The 12524-nt window shown below is 35.7% G+C and overlaps 1 protein-coding gene across 1 annotated transcript; it reads right to left on the bottom strand.

Annotated features, from left to right (window-relative positions):
• Positions 1-3245: 3245 nt before the first annotated feature.
• Positions 3246-10595, bottom strand: ca4b (carbonic anhydrase IV b). The gene is made up of 8 exons (XM_066643803.1): positions 10493-10595; positions 7649-7693; positions 7355-7519; positions 6287-6432; positions 6060-6152; positions 5059-5125; positions 4727-4890; positions 3246-3632 (listed from the first exon to the last, which is right to left on the bottom strand). The coding sequence occupies exons 1-8, from the start codon at positions 10551-10553 to the stop codon at positions 3456-3458; spliced, it is 918 nt and encodes a 305-aa protein (XP_066499900.1). The 5' UTR covers positions 10554-10595; the 3' UTR covers positions 3246-3455.
• Positions 10596-12524: the final 1929 nt, after the last annotated feature.

Here is a 12524-nt window from a genome sequence, read left to right as displayed (position 1 = left end):
GATAATTTTGCTGGACTGCCACCTAAATGTTGGGTGGGGGGCTAATATTTCTATTTCTCGATGTGGGTAGATCACAGACGAATAACAAGAACATTTTTCTTGGCAAATAATTCCTCTGTGGGCAATGCCAGCCCATCCGTAGAAATGAACTGATCCACAGGTTTTTGTAATTTTTTCAGCTTGAATCAAAAAGCAAGAAGCACCATGGTTGGGCACTTTGAAACTGCATTGTTATCAAGATCGTTTCATGGCAAGGCAAGGCAAGTTAAGTTTATTTATAGAGCATCTTTCATACACAAGGGCACTTCAAAGTGCTTTACAGTGTCTAAAGAAACAGTAAAAAAGAGAGAAATAAATTTAGAGTTTTTTTTATAAAAGTGCAATGAAAGAAAATACATGAACATAGTAAAGGAAAGTGTGATTAATATGTTTCAAACAATTAAAAGATACAATAAAAGAAAAAAAAAACTAAAGCGCCATTACATAATAAAAAGTGAAGAGTATTTCAAACTCAGCTAAACGCTGCTTCTCCATGTTTAGTTTTCACCTAACTGACTGGTTCCTAAAGATCTGAGAGCTCTGCTCAGCTCATATCTCTGTAGCAGATCTGATAAATACACTGGTCCTACAACATAAACAGGCAAATTCAGACAGCCAGGGTTTCTTAAAGCATAAACTTAACAAACAAATCTAGTCAACATGAGGCTGGTAGAGGTGGGGAGGCAGACGGATGGGTGTAGATAGACATGTGGAAAAATTGTGTATTGATTGACTGAATGAATGAGAGCAAAAAAGTGTAAGGGTACATTAAAGCCACTTTTAATGCTTTAGAGAGCTCCTGGTTTAATTTCTGAACAGAGAGGGTATTCAAACATTTTTCACATCATTCATATAAATTAATATAATGCCCATATTATGCTGAGCAATCACAGCAAGTGTTTGCTTACTTTTTTATTTATGAATATTTAATTAATTAATTCATTCATTCATTATCTGTAACCACTTATCCAGTTCAGGGTTGCGGTGAGTCCAGAGGTGTGCGGTAATACACCCTGGAGGGAGCGCCAGTCCTTCACAGGGCAACACACACACTCACACATTTACTCACACACTCACACCTACGGATACTTGAGTCACCAATCCACCTACCAACGTGTGTTTTTGGACTGTGGGAGGAAACCGGAGCACCTGGAGGAAACCCACGCAGACACAGAGGGAACACACCACACTCCTCACAGACAGTAACCCGGAAGAAAACCCATGCGGACACAGAGAGAACACACCACACTCCGCAAAGACAGTCACCCGGAGGAAACCCACGCAGACACAGAGAGAACACACCACACTCCTCACAGACAGTCACCTGGAGGAAACCCACGCAGACACAAGGAGAACACACCACACTCCTCACAGACAGTCACCTGGAGGAAACCCACACAGACACAGAGAGAACACACCACACTCCTCACAGACACTCACCCGGAGGAAACCCACACAGACACGGGGGAGAACACACCAAACTCCTCACAGAGAGTCACCCAGAGTAGGAATTGAACCCACAACCTCCAGGTCCCTGGAGTTGTGTGATTGCGACACTATCTGCTGTGCCACCATGCCGCCATTTATGAAAATTTTTATTGAAAATGTAAATATTTTAATTACCACTAAAATGGTTTTAAATGATAAATTATTTACAATTAGTAATGATGAACTGTAATATGAGTAGTAATTGCTTTATTAGGAATATTATGATCTTAATTTTAGGAAAAATTTTAAGGAAAGCTTTAATATACAATTTTTTAGGCTTTAACAATCTGACAACTCTATTGTTGTTTTTTCTCTCTCTCTTTCCTACTAAATAGATTAAATGGGTCATAATGGCATTATAATATATTGAAATATGAAAAAAATATTTGAAATAAATTTTATTTTAATTTATCGGCAGTTTGTATAAAATGACTCTCAGTGATCCCACTTTAGTAAATTGATTTAAATGTTTAAATTCCACATATGAGTGAGAAAAGGAATGGACTCAATTTTTAGTCCATATCATTACATCTTATAACTGAATCACATCATGGTGATTATATTAGAATTTATTAATTCATTCATTCATTATCTGTAACCCTTATCCAGTTCAGGGTCGCAGTGCATCCAGAGCCTACCTAGAATCATTGGGCGCAAGGCGGGAACACACCCTGGAGGGTGCACTAGTTCTTCACAGGGCAACACAAACACACACACATTCACTCACACACTCACACCTACGGACACTTTTTGAGTCGCCAATCCACCTACCAGCGTGTGTTTTTGGACTGTGGGAGGAACACCCAGAAGAAACCCACACGGACATGGGGAAAACACATATTAGAATTTAGAAAGGCATAAATACAGTGGTGTGAAAAAAGTGTTTGCCCACTTCATGATTTCTTATTTTTTTGGAAAATTGTCAATCTTAAATGTTTCAGATCATCAAACAAATTTAAATATTAGTCAAAGACAACACAAGTAAACACAAAATGCAATCAAGATGTTGTGTATTGTTTTATGTTTTATGTCTATTGCACTTTAATGTGTGTGTACAGTTTTATGTATGCACTAGCTTTGCACTAGTTGCACTTTAATGTTGTGTATTGTTTTATGTAGGACCTTGGTCCTGGAGGAACGCTATTTCATTTCACTGTGTACTGTAAACAATGTATACTGCTGAAATGACAATAAACTTCTTGAACTTGAACTTAAAATCACTTAAATAGGATCTGCCTGACAAAGCGAAGTAGACCAAAAGATCCTCAAAAGGTAGACATCATGCCAAGCTCCAAAGAAATGTAGGAACAAATAAGAAAGAGAGTAATTGAGATCTATCAGTCTGGAAAAGGTTATAGGCAAAGCAAGGCAAGTTTATTTATAGAGCACCTTTCATACAGAAGCAATTTAAAGTGCTTTACAGAGAAATAAATATAAAAACTGCATTTTGTGTTTACTTGTGTTGTCTTTGACTAATATTTACATCTGATGATCTGAAACATTTAAGAGAGACAAACATGCAAAAAAATAAACCATGAAGTGAGCAAACACCTTTTCACACCACTTCACATGATTATATCAACAAAAAATAAACAAGAATTCAAAATAATATATTATACAGAAAACAAATCTGTTTAAAAAAGATATAACTTTGGAACACATGGAATAGACCAATGCCACATCAAATGTTTGTATGTAATGAGGCATTTTTGTTCATTTAAAATACACCAATTTATAACACTATTGGTCAACTTGTATATTTCTATTATCTCCATACATAAAGCATGGCTAAAGACTCCTAGAGGTTCCTAGAAATATTTGGCCTTATGTTGCGTTTACTGTTACAAAGCGTAAGAGTTATATTGTTCACAGATCATTAAAATGTAAAATAAAAGATATTTAATGTTGGTAAGTAAAAGACTGTAACATCATTCCAACAGGTTTGAAAAGGTTATGAGAGCAGTACTGACGACCAACATGGTGCTAACAGGTACAATATGGCTTCCAGAATAAAAGACCTTTCGATCATTCAAAGGCTGGATTGGTCGAAATGTGTCCACCATCGGCATCCCATTTCGAAACAAGAGCTCAGAGAACAAAGACAGCTGTTAAATATAAGATAAACAGTCAGTTAGTTCTGATAGATAGATAAGAAGCGAAATTATAAAAGGCCATAAACAATATTTTTATAAGCATTTAAAGCAGAAGTGATTTCTTCAAATGAAATAGTCATTAAACTGACAGCAATTAAACATAAACATGGCCACCCATGGAGCATAAACTGGTTCATTTTTTGTCTTATGTAAGTTACAATTTATAGAAATTTTTTTAATAATAAATAATCAAATATTATTTACTACTTTTTGATGTTAAATATGCTCTTTAATGAAAAGTCATATTGCTCTTAAATGAAAATGCTGATACCTGTGCCAAATTCATAGTCAACTGACAATGGAAGTACAGAGAATAAACACTGAAGCACATGTTTATAAAAAGAAAACATTTTAACAGGTTATTAATTATATTCTCCCCCTGAGAGATCCACTACTTCTATTCAAACTGCTGCTAACACGTCCTGAACAGCTCATCATGCTTGGAGGGAAACACTAACTGCTCAGTTCGGTCATGTTATCTAATAGACATGTGTACTGAATGGAGGTGTGCGACAGGGTCATCCTACCCATCCAGAGAGTGGGAAGCCAAGGAAATGTTAGATTCTTATTAATGTTGCTATTCCTAATTTAATTATTATTATATTTTTTTTCATCAGGTGGAAATTCCTGTCTCTTTAGGTTAGAGACTGAGACCCCATCCACACAGACACAGATATATTTTAAAACTGACCTTTTTGTCTGCATTCTGGCCTATCGTCCACACAAAAACAACATTTTAGGTCACTGAAAATAGAGCTTCTTGAAAAAGCTCTCGGTGGTGGAGATTTTTTAAAACTCTGTTGTCAGTGTTTCCATGTTCTTTTCAGAAACACTGACGTCACACTGCATGCCTGTCTCTGGCTAAGTATGTAAGTCATAAAACTACAGTGTATACATTCAGAAATCACTGTATTTCAAATACTCACACATTAATAAATATAAATGATGATGAATTAGACATACATACTACGCTATTAAGATCTAATTTTAATGATTTCATGACATGCGTAGTGAGTGTTGGAATAAAACTTCTACCACTGTCTTACTTGTGCCTTGCTGAGCAGAATGGGGTTTTCAAACACTGTCCAGATGACAGCTTCTGTGCAGTTGGGAGTAGTGAGAGAGCCCATGTAGCGGAAGTATTGGGACCGTGCCTCAAGAGTAGGGATGAGCGCGTCCAAAGTCAGTGAGCCAAGCGCTGATGTGTTGCCTGGAAATGAATTTTGCAGTTGTAGTGTAATCTAATTTTTGTAAGCAGTTCACAATCGTTATGTTTTGACATTTAGTTCCATATGGTTTGTCATGAAAACATTCTAAAGAGATGATATAGCAGAAAGGAACATGACAATGGATGAAGCAATAAATGTGTGAAATGTACCAGGGTGTCTGACATTTGCCAGCGCCTTTATGATGGGATCATATTTTTGGTTGTTGTTTCCTGTATCCTGTTGTAGAAAATAAGACATTTGCCATTTACTTTGAAAATAGCAGCAACATTTTTAAATGTTTGTAACAATTATACCAAATGTTTATTTTTAAAGAATTCTCAGAATTTGAGATAATTGTTGTACTGATGTATTATTTTATTTTTATTATTTTTAAAACAGTGGGTGTGATCATAGGGACTAGGGGATCTTAAATAAATTCATTATATTTAGTATAAATTAGGAATCTGCATATATTCTAAGCTTGGATTATGCAGTGTTATTAATCGATAATAAAGAAGTTGTAACCCACACAGAAATCTGATGTATGCCATATAGATTTCTAAAATATGACATATAGTACATGAATTTCGCAGTTATATTGGTCACATATGGACATAATATGCCAACGTTGTTGAAATTAGCAATTTTCAAACAAGGGAAATTGAAACGAGGGAGAGATATTTTAGCCATATATCTAAATCCAAACATATAGGTGTATCACAAATTTTCAACATGTGTATATGACTGAAGTGGGTTTTGTGGTTTCTTTTGAAATTAACAAATGTAATTATGCCTGAACAACTTTTAATAGTCAGTCAACCTAACAATACCCAGAACACACTATACTCCTTACAGACAGGGACCTGAGAACCAAACCCAGGACTCAAAGATCATACAGCTGTGTAGCAGCGACACTACCTGTTGCACAACTGTACTGCCCACTGCTGATATCTGGTTCCTTTATCCACCACTGTCCTGACTCTGCAAGTTTTCACAACAATTCTGATTCTGCATTTTTCACATCAAACCACTCTGGCTTTGTTCATTTTTTAACCATAAAATTGTGCATACATGTAGCCAACCTTATGGAATTTCTCCATTAAAATCAAACCCAGTGCTACTATATTTGCTTGAGTATTTCTTTTATGATCATTAAAAAAAGTTTTCTGACCTTATACAGTATTCCTAGTACAGCCACCCCAGATGGATCTTGAAGAGCTTCTGCAACAGTTTTGTATTTGTCCTTAATGTGAACTATATGCATCTGAGGAGATAAAAGATTTTGGTTGAATGCACACTACTGACCAAAATAATGTATAAATGCTCCCAATACAATATCAGTATCTCAGCACTTATCATTGGATTAAAATTAAATTGTAAGCATTAATCCAGTGATACCTCCATGGGGTACTTCTCTCCATCAATAGAATGCTCAGAGCCAGGTCCTCCCTTCTTGCCCCAGTGAAAATGGAACTCCATTGCTTTGTAACTTGCCTCCAGTTCTCCACCGGAAATCACAGCACTGCCATTCAAACCAACCTTGACTAAACATGAAATAATGTAGCCTATGTGACAAATTAACTCATGACAAATGTGTTAAAATCAGTGCTGGAGCAAGTACAATATAGTGCTAGTAACTCTAGTAGAAACATAAACAGATTTAGTATATTTATGTTCAACTAAGTCAGAAAGCATCTACAGTTTTTATTTTTGACTAGTGCTATATCACCTTCAGAGGGCAGCATTGAGTAATGTATATTTATTTCAGCTTCAGATGAATCAGCTTGGTTTTGAAAAATAAGAAGTAGGAAAACTTAGTATAATTAAATTATTTGCAATTTATTAGTCAAATAATTGTCAGATTAAAAAAATCATGATTGTGTTTGACCTAATAATTATATTATATTAATTTGACAGAATTAATAATATGAAAATGTATATATTATATATATATATATATATATATATATATATATATATTTTTTTTTTTTTTTTTTTTTTTTAAGGCCAGTGCAGACAGTGTGTCTTCAGAATATAAAATATTGGCATGCTTATCAGCTTATTAAAAATATTACAGCATTAATCAAAAACAAAATTCTATTTTATATATTTCAACATTTCTTCTTCAACATTTAACATTTCAGTAACTCTACTTAAGCAAAAATAAATGTCTATTAAAATTGAAATATTTAAATAATTTTATGGTTTACCTCTGTGGAATTGTTATTGTGAGCACATTATACTGTGTAGTCTTTCAGCCAAGTATTTTACTTTAATAATCTTTAGTAAATGTTAGTAAAATAGTGATGGACTAATACTAATAAACTAATAATACTTTCTTGTACTAATAATAGTTTCAGTGATACATTTCATTTGTGAGTGTGGATTTAGGCTACTCTTCTGAACGCTGAAAATTTAAATATCTGTTTTATTCTGATTCATATCTTCAGTCTTCTGTGATTTTACCTGTGTGTCCATTGTTGGTGATGGAGCCGTGGAACAAGTCTTGATATCCATTAAACTTAAGTGGTGTGAGGGTGCTCCTAATGGTGACTTTCTTTGTTATAATATTGATTGGTGACTGACTTTTTCCTCCACAGGATTGTGCAACACCCAGCCATTGGCTGGGTACTATAGAACAAAGTCTGATTATTAAATGCATAATTCAGTTTTGTCACTGCCAGAACATAGCATATATCACATAGCAACAGGAACTCTTTGTTTAAAAAAGTTTTTTGATAAAGAGTGATGGGAACTCACCACTGCATTTGTTCTCACAGGAGAACTGGGATTTATAGCACCAACCTAAAAGAGGAATTCAGTTTATGATTGAAAGACATCAGCTTTTACTGGTATCGTTATACTCCATTCACATAATATCGGTCTAGTTTTATCACTCTGTCTTCAGTCTGTTGAGTCAATGATTTCTAACTCAATGATTCAAAGTTCTTTGAGAAGGAATCTCATATAAAACTACTCTATATAGTGTAAACACAAAAGAGAACATGATATATCATAGATGTATGACAGTACTTAATAACATTCTGAAGAACTAGTGAGAACTGGGTAAGTGTTAACTGCTGGAAAAATACAGTTGTTTGCAAAAGCAAATGGTGTGGTGGTTGAATGGTGTGTTGTAATCATTTTGAAAATATGGACACATCTTCAGCAGACAGCCCATGTCTGTGCATTTTTATGCACAAGTACAAAGTGTCATTGAAGTTTAGCACTTAATACTGTGTCTTGTGTAGTGAGGGATTGTGGGAATATTGTTACGGTCCATCTCCTATATAATAACTTTACAGGTGAAGGAAAAAAAAACCTTCTTCACTTACAATGCAATGTCAATGTAAAACATTTTCCAAATCATTCTGGAGAATTTCTATTGGTCCATTCATCATTTCATCACATTTCACACAATAAACAGGACAGCTGCTATGTTCAATTGAATGTAATCTACAAAAATGCAGTTAAATGATTTTCTATGGATAGCAATGACATGTAAATAACCAGTCATAACAATCCAGTTCAATGAGATGTTTCTATGGTGCTGTAGAAGATCTTTCAGTCACGTTTCAAGAGAAACCTCCAGAATTGTTCACAGTTTTCGCAGGAAAGATACTACTTGACATGGTTTTGAATATTCTAAATATTGAACATTTTAAAGATCTTATTTTTGAACCCCCCCCCCCCCGAAGGAAACCCATGCGGACACAGGGAGAACACACCAAACTCCTTACAGACAGTAACCTTGGGCAGGTCTCGAACCCACAACCGCAGGACCCTGGAATTGTGTAACATTGACACTACCTGCTGCCCCACCATTCTGCCCCTCCCCCAAAATGATAACTTCATCAAACACATTACTTCTCAATTTGCAAGAATTTTGAAAAACGGTGTAACTCTTTAACTCATGTTCACTTCAAAAGTGAACAAAGCTTGTCAGTGGACTACAACTTTTGCACACCACTGTGTTTGTGTATATCTTTAAACTGCATTGTTGTAACGGGTTGCTCAACCTTCTGCAAGTCTGTGGGTCACTGCTTTTGCGCCACTTTATGGCTTCTTGAGAAACTCTCCTCCAGCTACTAAACTAATGAAACTAAATTCAAAAGACTGGAATCCATCTGTAACAGACCTGAGGTCAGTAGGCAACAGTGACTGGAGGAATTTAAACTAATGTTCAAGATCACATTTCAGCTTTTGGTTAAGCTAAACAGGTAGGGTCGCTGTCCCACAGCTCCAGGATCCTGGTATTGCGGGTTTGAGCCCTGCTCCAGGTGGCTGTCTGTAAGGAATGTGCTGTGTTCTACCCATTGATAGGTGAATTGTCCATGCAAAAATGTCCATTGGTGTGAATATATGAGTGTGTGATGCCCCTGTGATGTCCTGCCCAGGGTTTGTTCCTGTGTTGCACCCAGTGATTCCCACCACAACACTGAATTGGATAAGCAGTTACAGACAATTCATGAATAAATAAATGAATTAATTTTTATATTATGTTTTTTCTTCATTTTTGTTATTTTAAAATGGTCTGTTTGTTAATTTTGTATTAGTGAGTTTTTATTTTATTAATAAATTTAAACACACTTTTAATGGGTATTTAGAGTTCAGTCAGGCCGCTCAGAGAAGTACACTTCCATTGTATTAGGAGGCAAAAACAACAAGGATTTGTGGCTGTATACAATCAAATCCCAACAGCTGTGTTCCAACTTCTATTGTGAGTTTTCCCGGTAAACACTAGAAGCTGTTACTGGTTGATGGGCCTCTCTAGACCCAAAAAATGTAAAGTGTCTTGTATACATATATATATAAACTTTTATTTATACAAGTAGAGCTCATTCATTAATTCGTTCATTCATCTTCTGTAACCACTTCATCCCGTTCCAGGTCGCAGTGGGTCAGGAGCCTACCCAGAATCATTGGCCTTAAGATAGGAACACAACCTGAGCAGGGCTCTAGTCCATCACAGGGCATCATCGAGAGTGCTCAACCAGTCATTTACAGCTATAGACAGTCTGACACAGTCAGTTCTCCTACAAGCATCTTTAAGGACCCATGAAACCCATGAAAACCAGAACAAGAGGAGAACACAAAAAAACTCCTCACAGACAGTAACTCAAGTCATTCAATGTTAGAAATATCTTTCCCCATCTTGTGTAAAGTTACAATTTGGAGATAAGTGGTCTTGTCAGAACAGAGATTTTGGATATCTTGTAATAATATAATGTGAAATTTTAGATAGGTGGTTCCTGTCAGCATTGCGGTGAATATTTCTGCTGGATTTTTTCTGTTCCTTTAGTTCAAACCACCGCTTTTAACCACTAACACTGAAATGTGTATAATATGGAAAATTGTGGAAGGCACTGGTGTTGAACTTAAATATCTCGTGTGAGAAATCAAATGTGGTTGGTGTCGTGCAGTCAGTAACATTGAACTTTTATGCAGCAGTCTAGGGTTCAGTTTCCTGCACATCTCAGCACACACAGCACACTCCCCTGTCATTAGAATTGCCTGCGATTTTAAGGTGATTTTAATTGGAAGTTGCTCCGGATAATAAAAATAGTTTAAATCAATGTATAAATGTTGAAAATCATGACATACCTGCACACTGAGTTATCCTCAGCAGAGAAGCAAAAAGAACACATAAATACAAGGTGCCCATTTTAATCTGACTGCTGTGGCCAGAGAGATCTCAGGACAGATCATCTGTAATTTTACTATGATGTCTTGTGAGGAAGCCTTTTATGCTGCGGCATAGCATGATTTCACAACACTAATCACAAACTCCTCCTTTCTACTCTAAGGCCATATAAGCTGTTAAGCTCTGATAGGTGTGAACATTTTACTTGCATAAGGATGAACCCTGAATATAGCAGGCCTCGTGAAAAAAAAAAGTTACTGCAACCAATAAATCTTACAAATCTAGACACTATTATATATCTTGAGGAAGAAATTACTAAAAGCTATAAACCACTGGAGTCAAAGTCAAAGGTAATGTTTGCATGTAGTCTATTGTTAAAAGAACGATTGCATTAAAACCATGCATTATTTAAAAATAAATTACATAAAATGGGACACTCTGGAGCAGCTGCATATTAGCCTAAGTTCACTATGCCTAGGACCTAATGTTGGTAAGAAGAATACCAAACTCACCAGCACTGAGCTGTGAAACTATATTCCGGAATGAAGGTGCTCCATCCAATACAACTGGGATGACTTGGAGTGGTATTTGGGATCTAGAACTAATCATTCAACAACAGCACCTGATTTCACTGAGCATTGCGTGGCTGAAAACCATAAAATGATATTGGTGTCAGGATGTAGAGGATGTTACTGTAGCAAAAGGGAACAAACTCCCTATTGACACTGAAGAGCAGTTGTCCGCAAAATTTTGGATATAGTGTATACCATTAAAAGAAAATGGCTCAGTAATTTTGTAACACCAGGGTTTAGGAACCTGATAAGACTTTGGGAACTCAAGGACATACTGCTATCAGTATTTTAGATTAGATCTTCCCCTCCATAAACACACAGAGTGCACTTAGAATACAATCTATAACATTTTCCCCCAGTTCCTACTCATCCATCATCATAAGTGTCTATAAATAAACAGTAATAGATCATCCTGGAATTTTCCCATACATTAGAGTTCAAAAGTTTGTGATCACATGCCTTATTAAGAAGACATGCTACTTTATATATGATATAATGTGTGAGAGTACACCACCAAAATTGTCCTCATTACACAGCAAATTCTCCAGTGTTAAATCATGTGTTAACTTAAAACTGAGAGTGTTAAATTATTACACTGGTGAACACTGGTGAATTTACTGTGTACATGAAAGGAACACTAGATTGCATATTTACCTTCTAATTACAGCTTCAGAATCATTATGATGCTTCACTGACATGTAAACTGAGCCTCTGTCAGCACTTAAACTGCATTATATATCTATGTAATGTTTTGATGAGGGTAGGTAGTTTGTCCTAACCATCCAGAAAGCAAGGCCACATTAGCTTTCCAGGACTCATGTCTTCAAATGACTGGGGTTTCACCTGGAATTGAAACTGTGAGCTCAACACTTAGACCAATATTAATAGTACTTTAAGGGGACATACTACGGATTAAAAACAAACAAACAAACAAACACACACACACACACACACACACTACTTTTCCAATGAATGTGTGGAGCCTGGAGCTCCAAACGACCCACAAACTGACATAAAACTACCCAGTCAGTTTGTTGTCTGAAAACATGGGAAAAATCATGGAATTTTATTCTCTCGCCTCCGAATGGACTCATGTTTATGTGAAGGCACAAAAACTTAAATGGAGCAAATCACACACAAAATAAGCACAAATACCATAACTTTTGCATAGGCCACATTTTCCTTTATTATTCAATTCCCCTATAAACTCTGCAAACATACATACAATTTTTATAAGTTAGTAAGGTAATAAGTTAGTAAGGGTGTGAGATACTGAGTGATAATCTGCTTCTGAATATCTGCTTACAGCAGTAAAATTCTGTAAATATATATATATATATATATATATATATATATATATATATTGAAAAACACACACCACACATCATGTGAAATATATCGTGGGATTTTAATTGCGTCA

Source organism: Hoplias malabaricus, chromosome 1 (genome assembly GCF_029633855.1).
Source record: "Hoplias malabaricus isolate fHopMal1 chromosome 1, fHopMal1.hap1, whole genome shotgun sequence".
In the NCBI taxonomy this organism is placed as follows: Eukaryota; Metazoa; Chordata; class Actinopteri; order Characiformes; family Erythrinidae; genus Hoplias; species Hoplias malabaricus.
The sequence above is the reverse complement of the archived record's forward strand: the minus strand, read 5'-3'. Positions and strand labels throughout refer to the sequence as shown.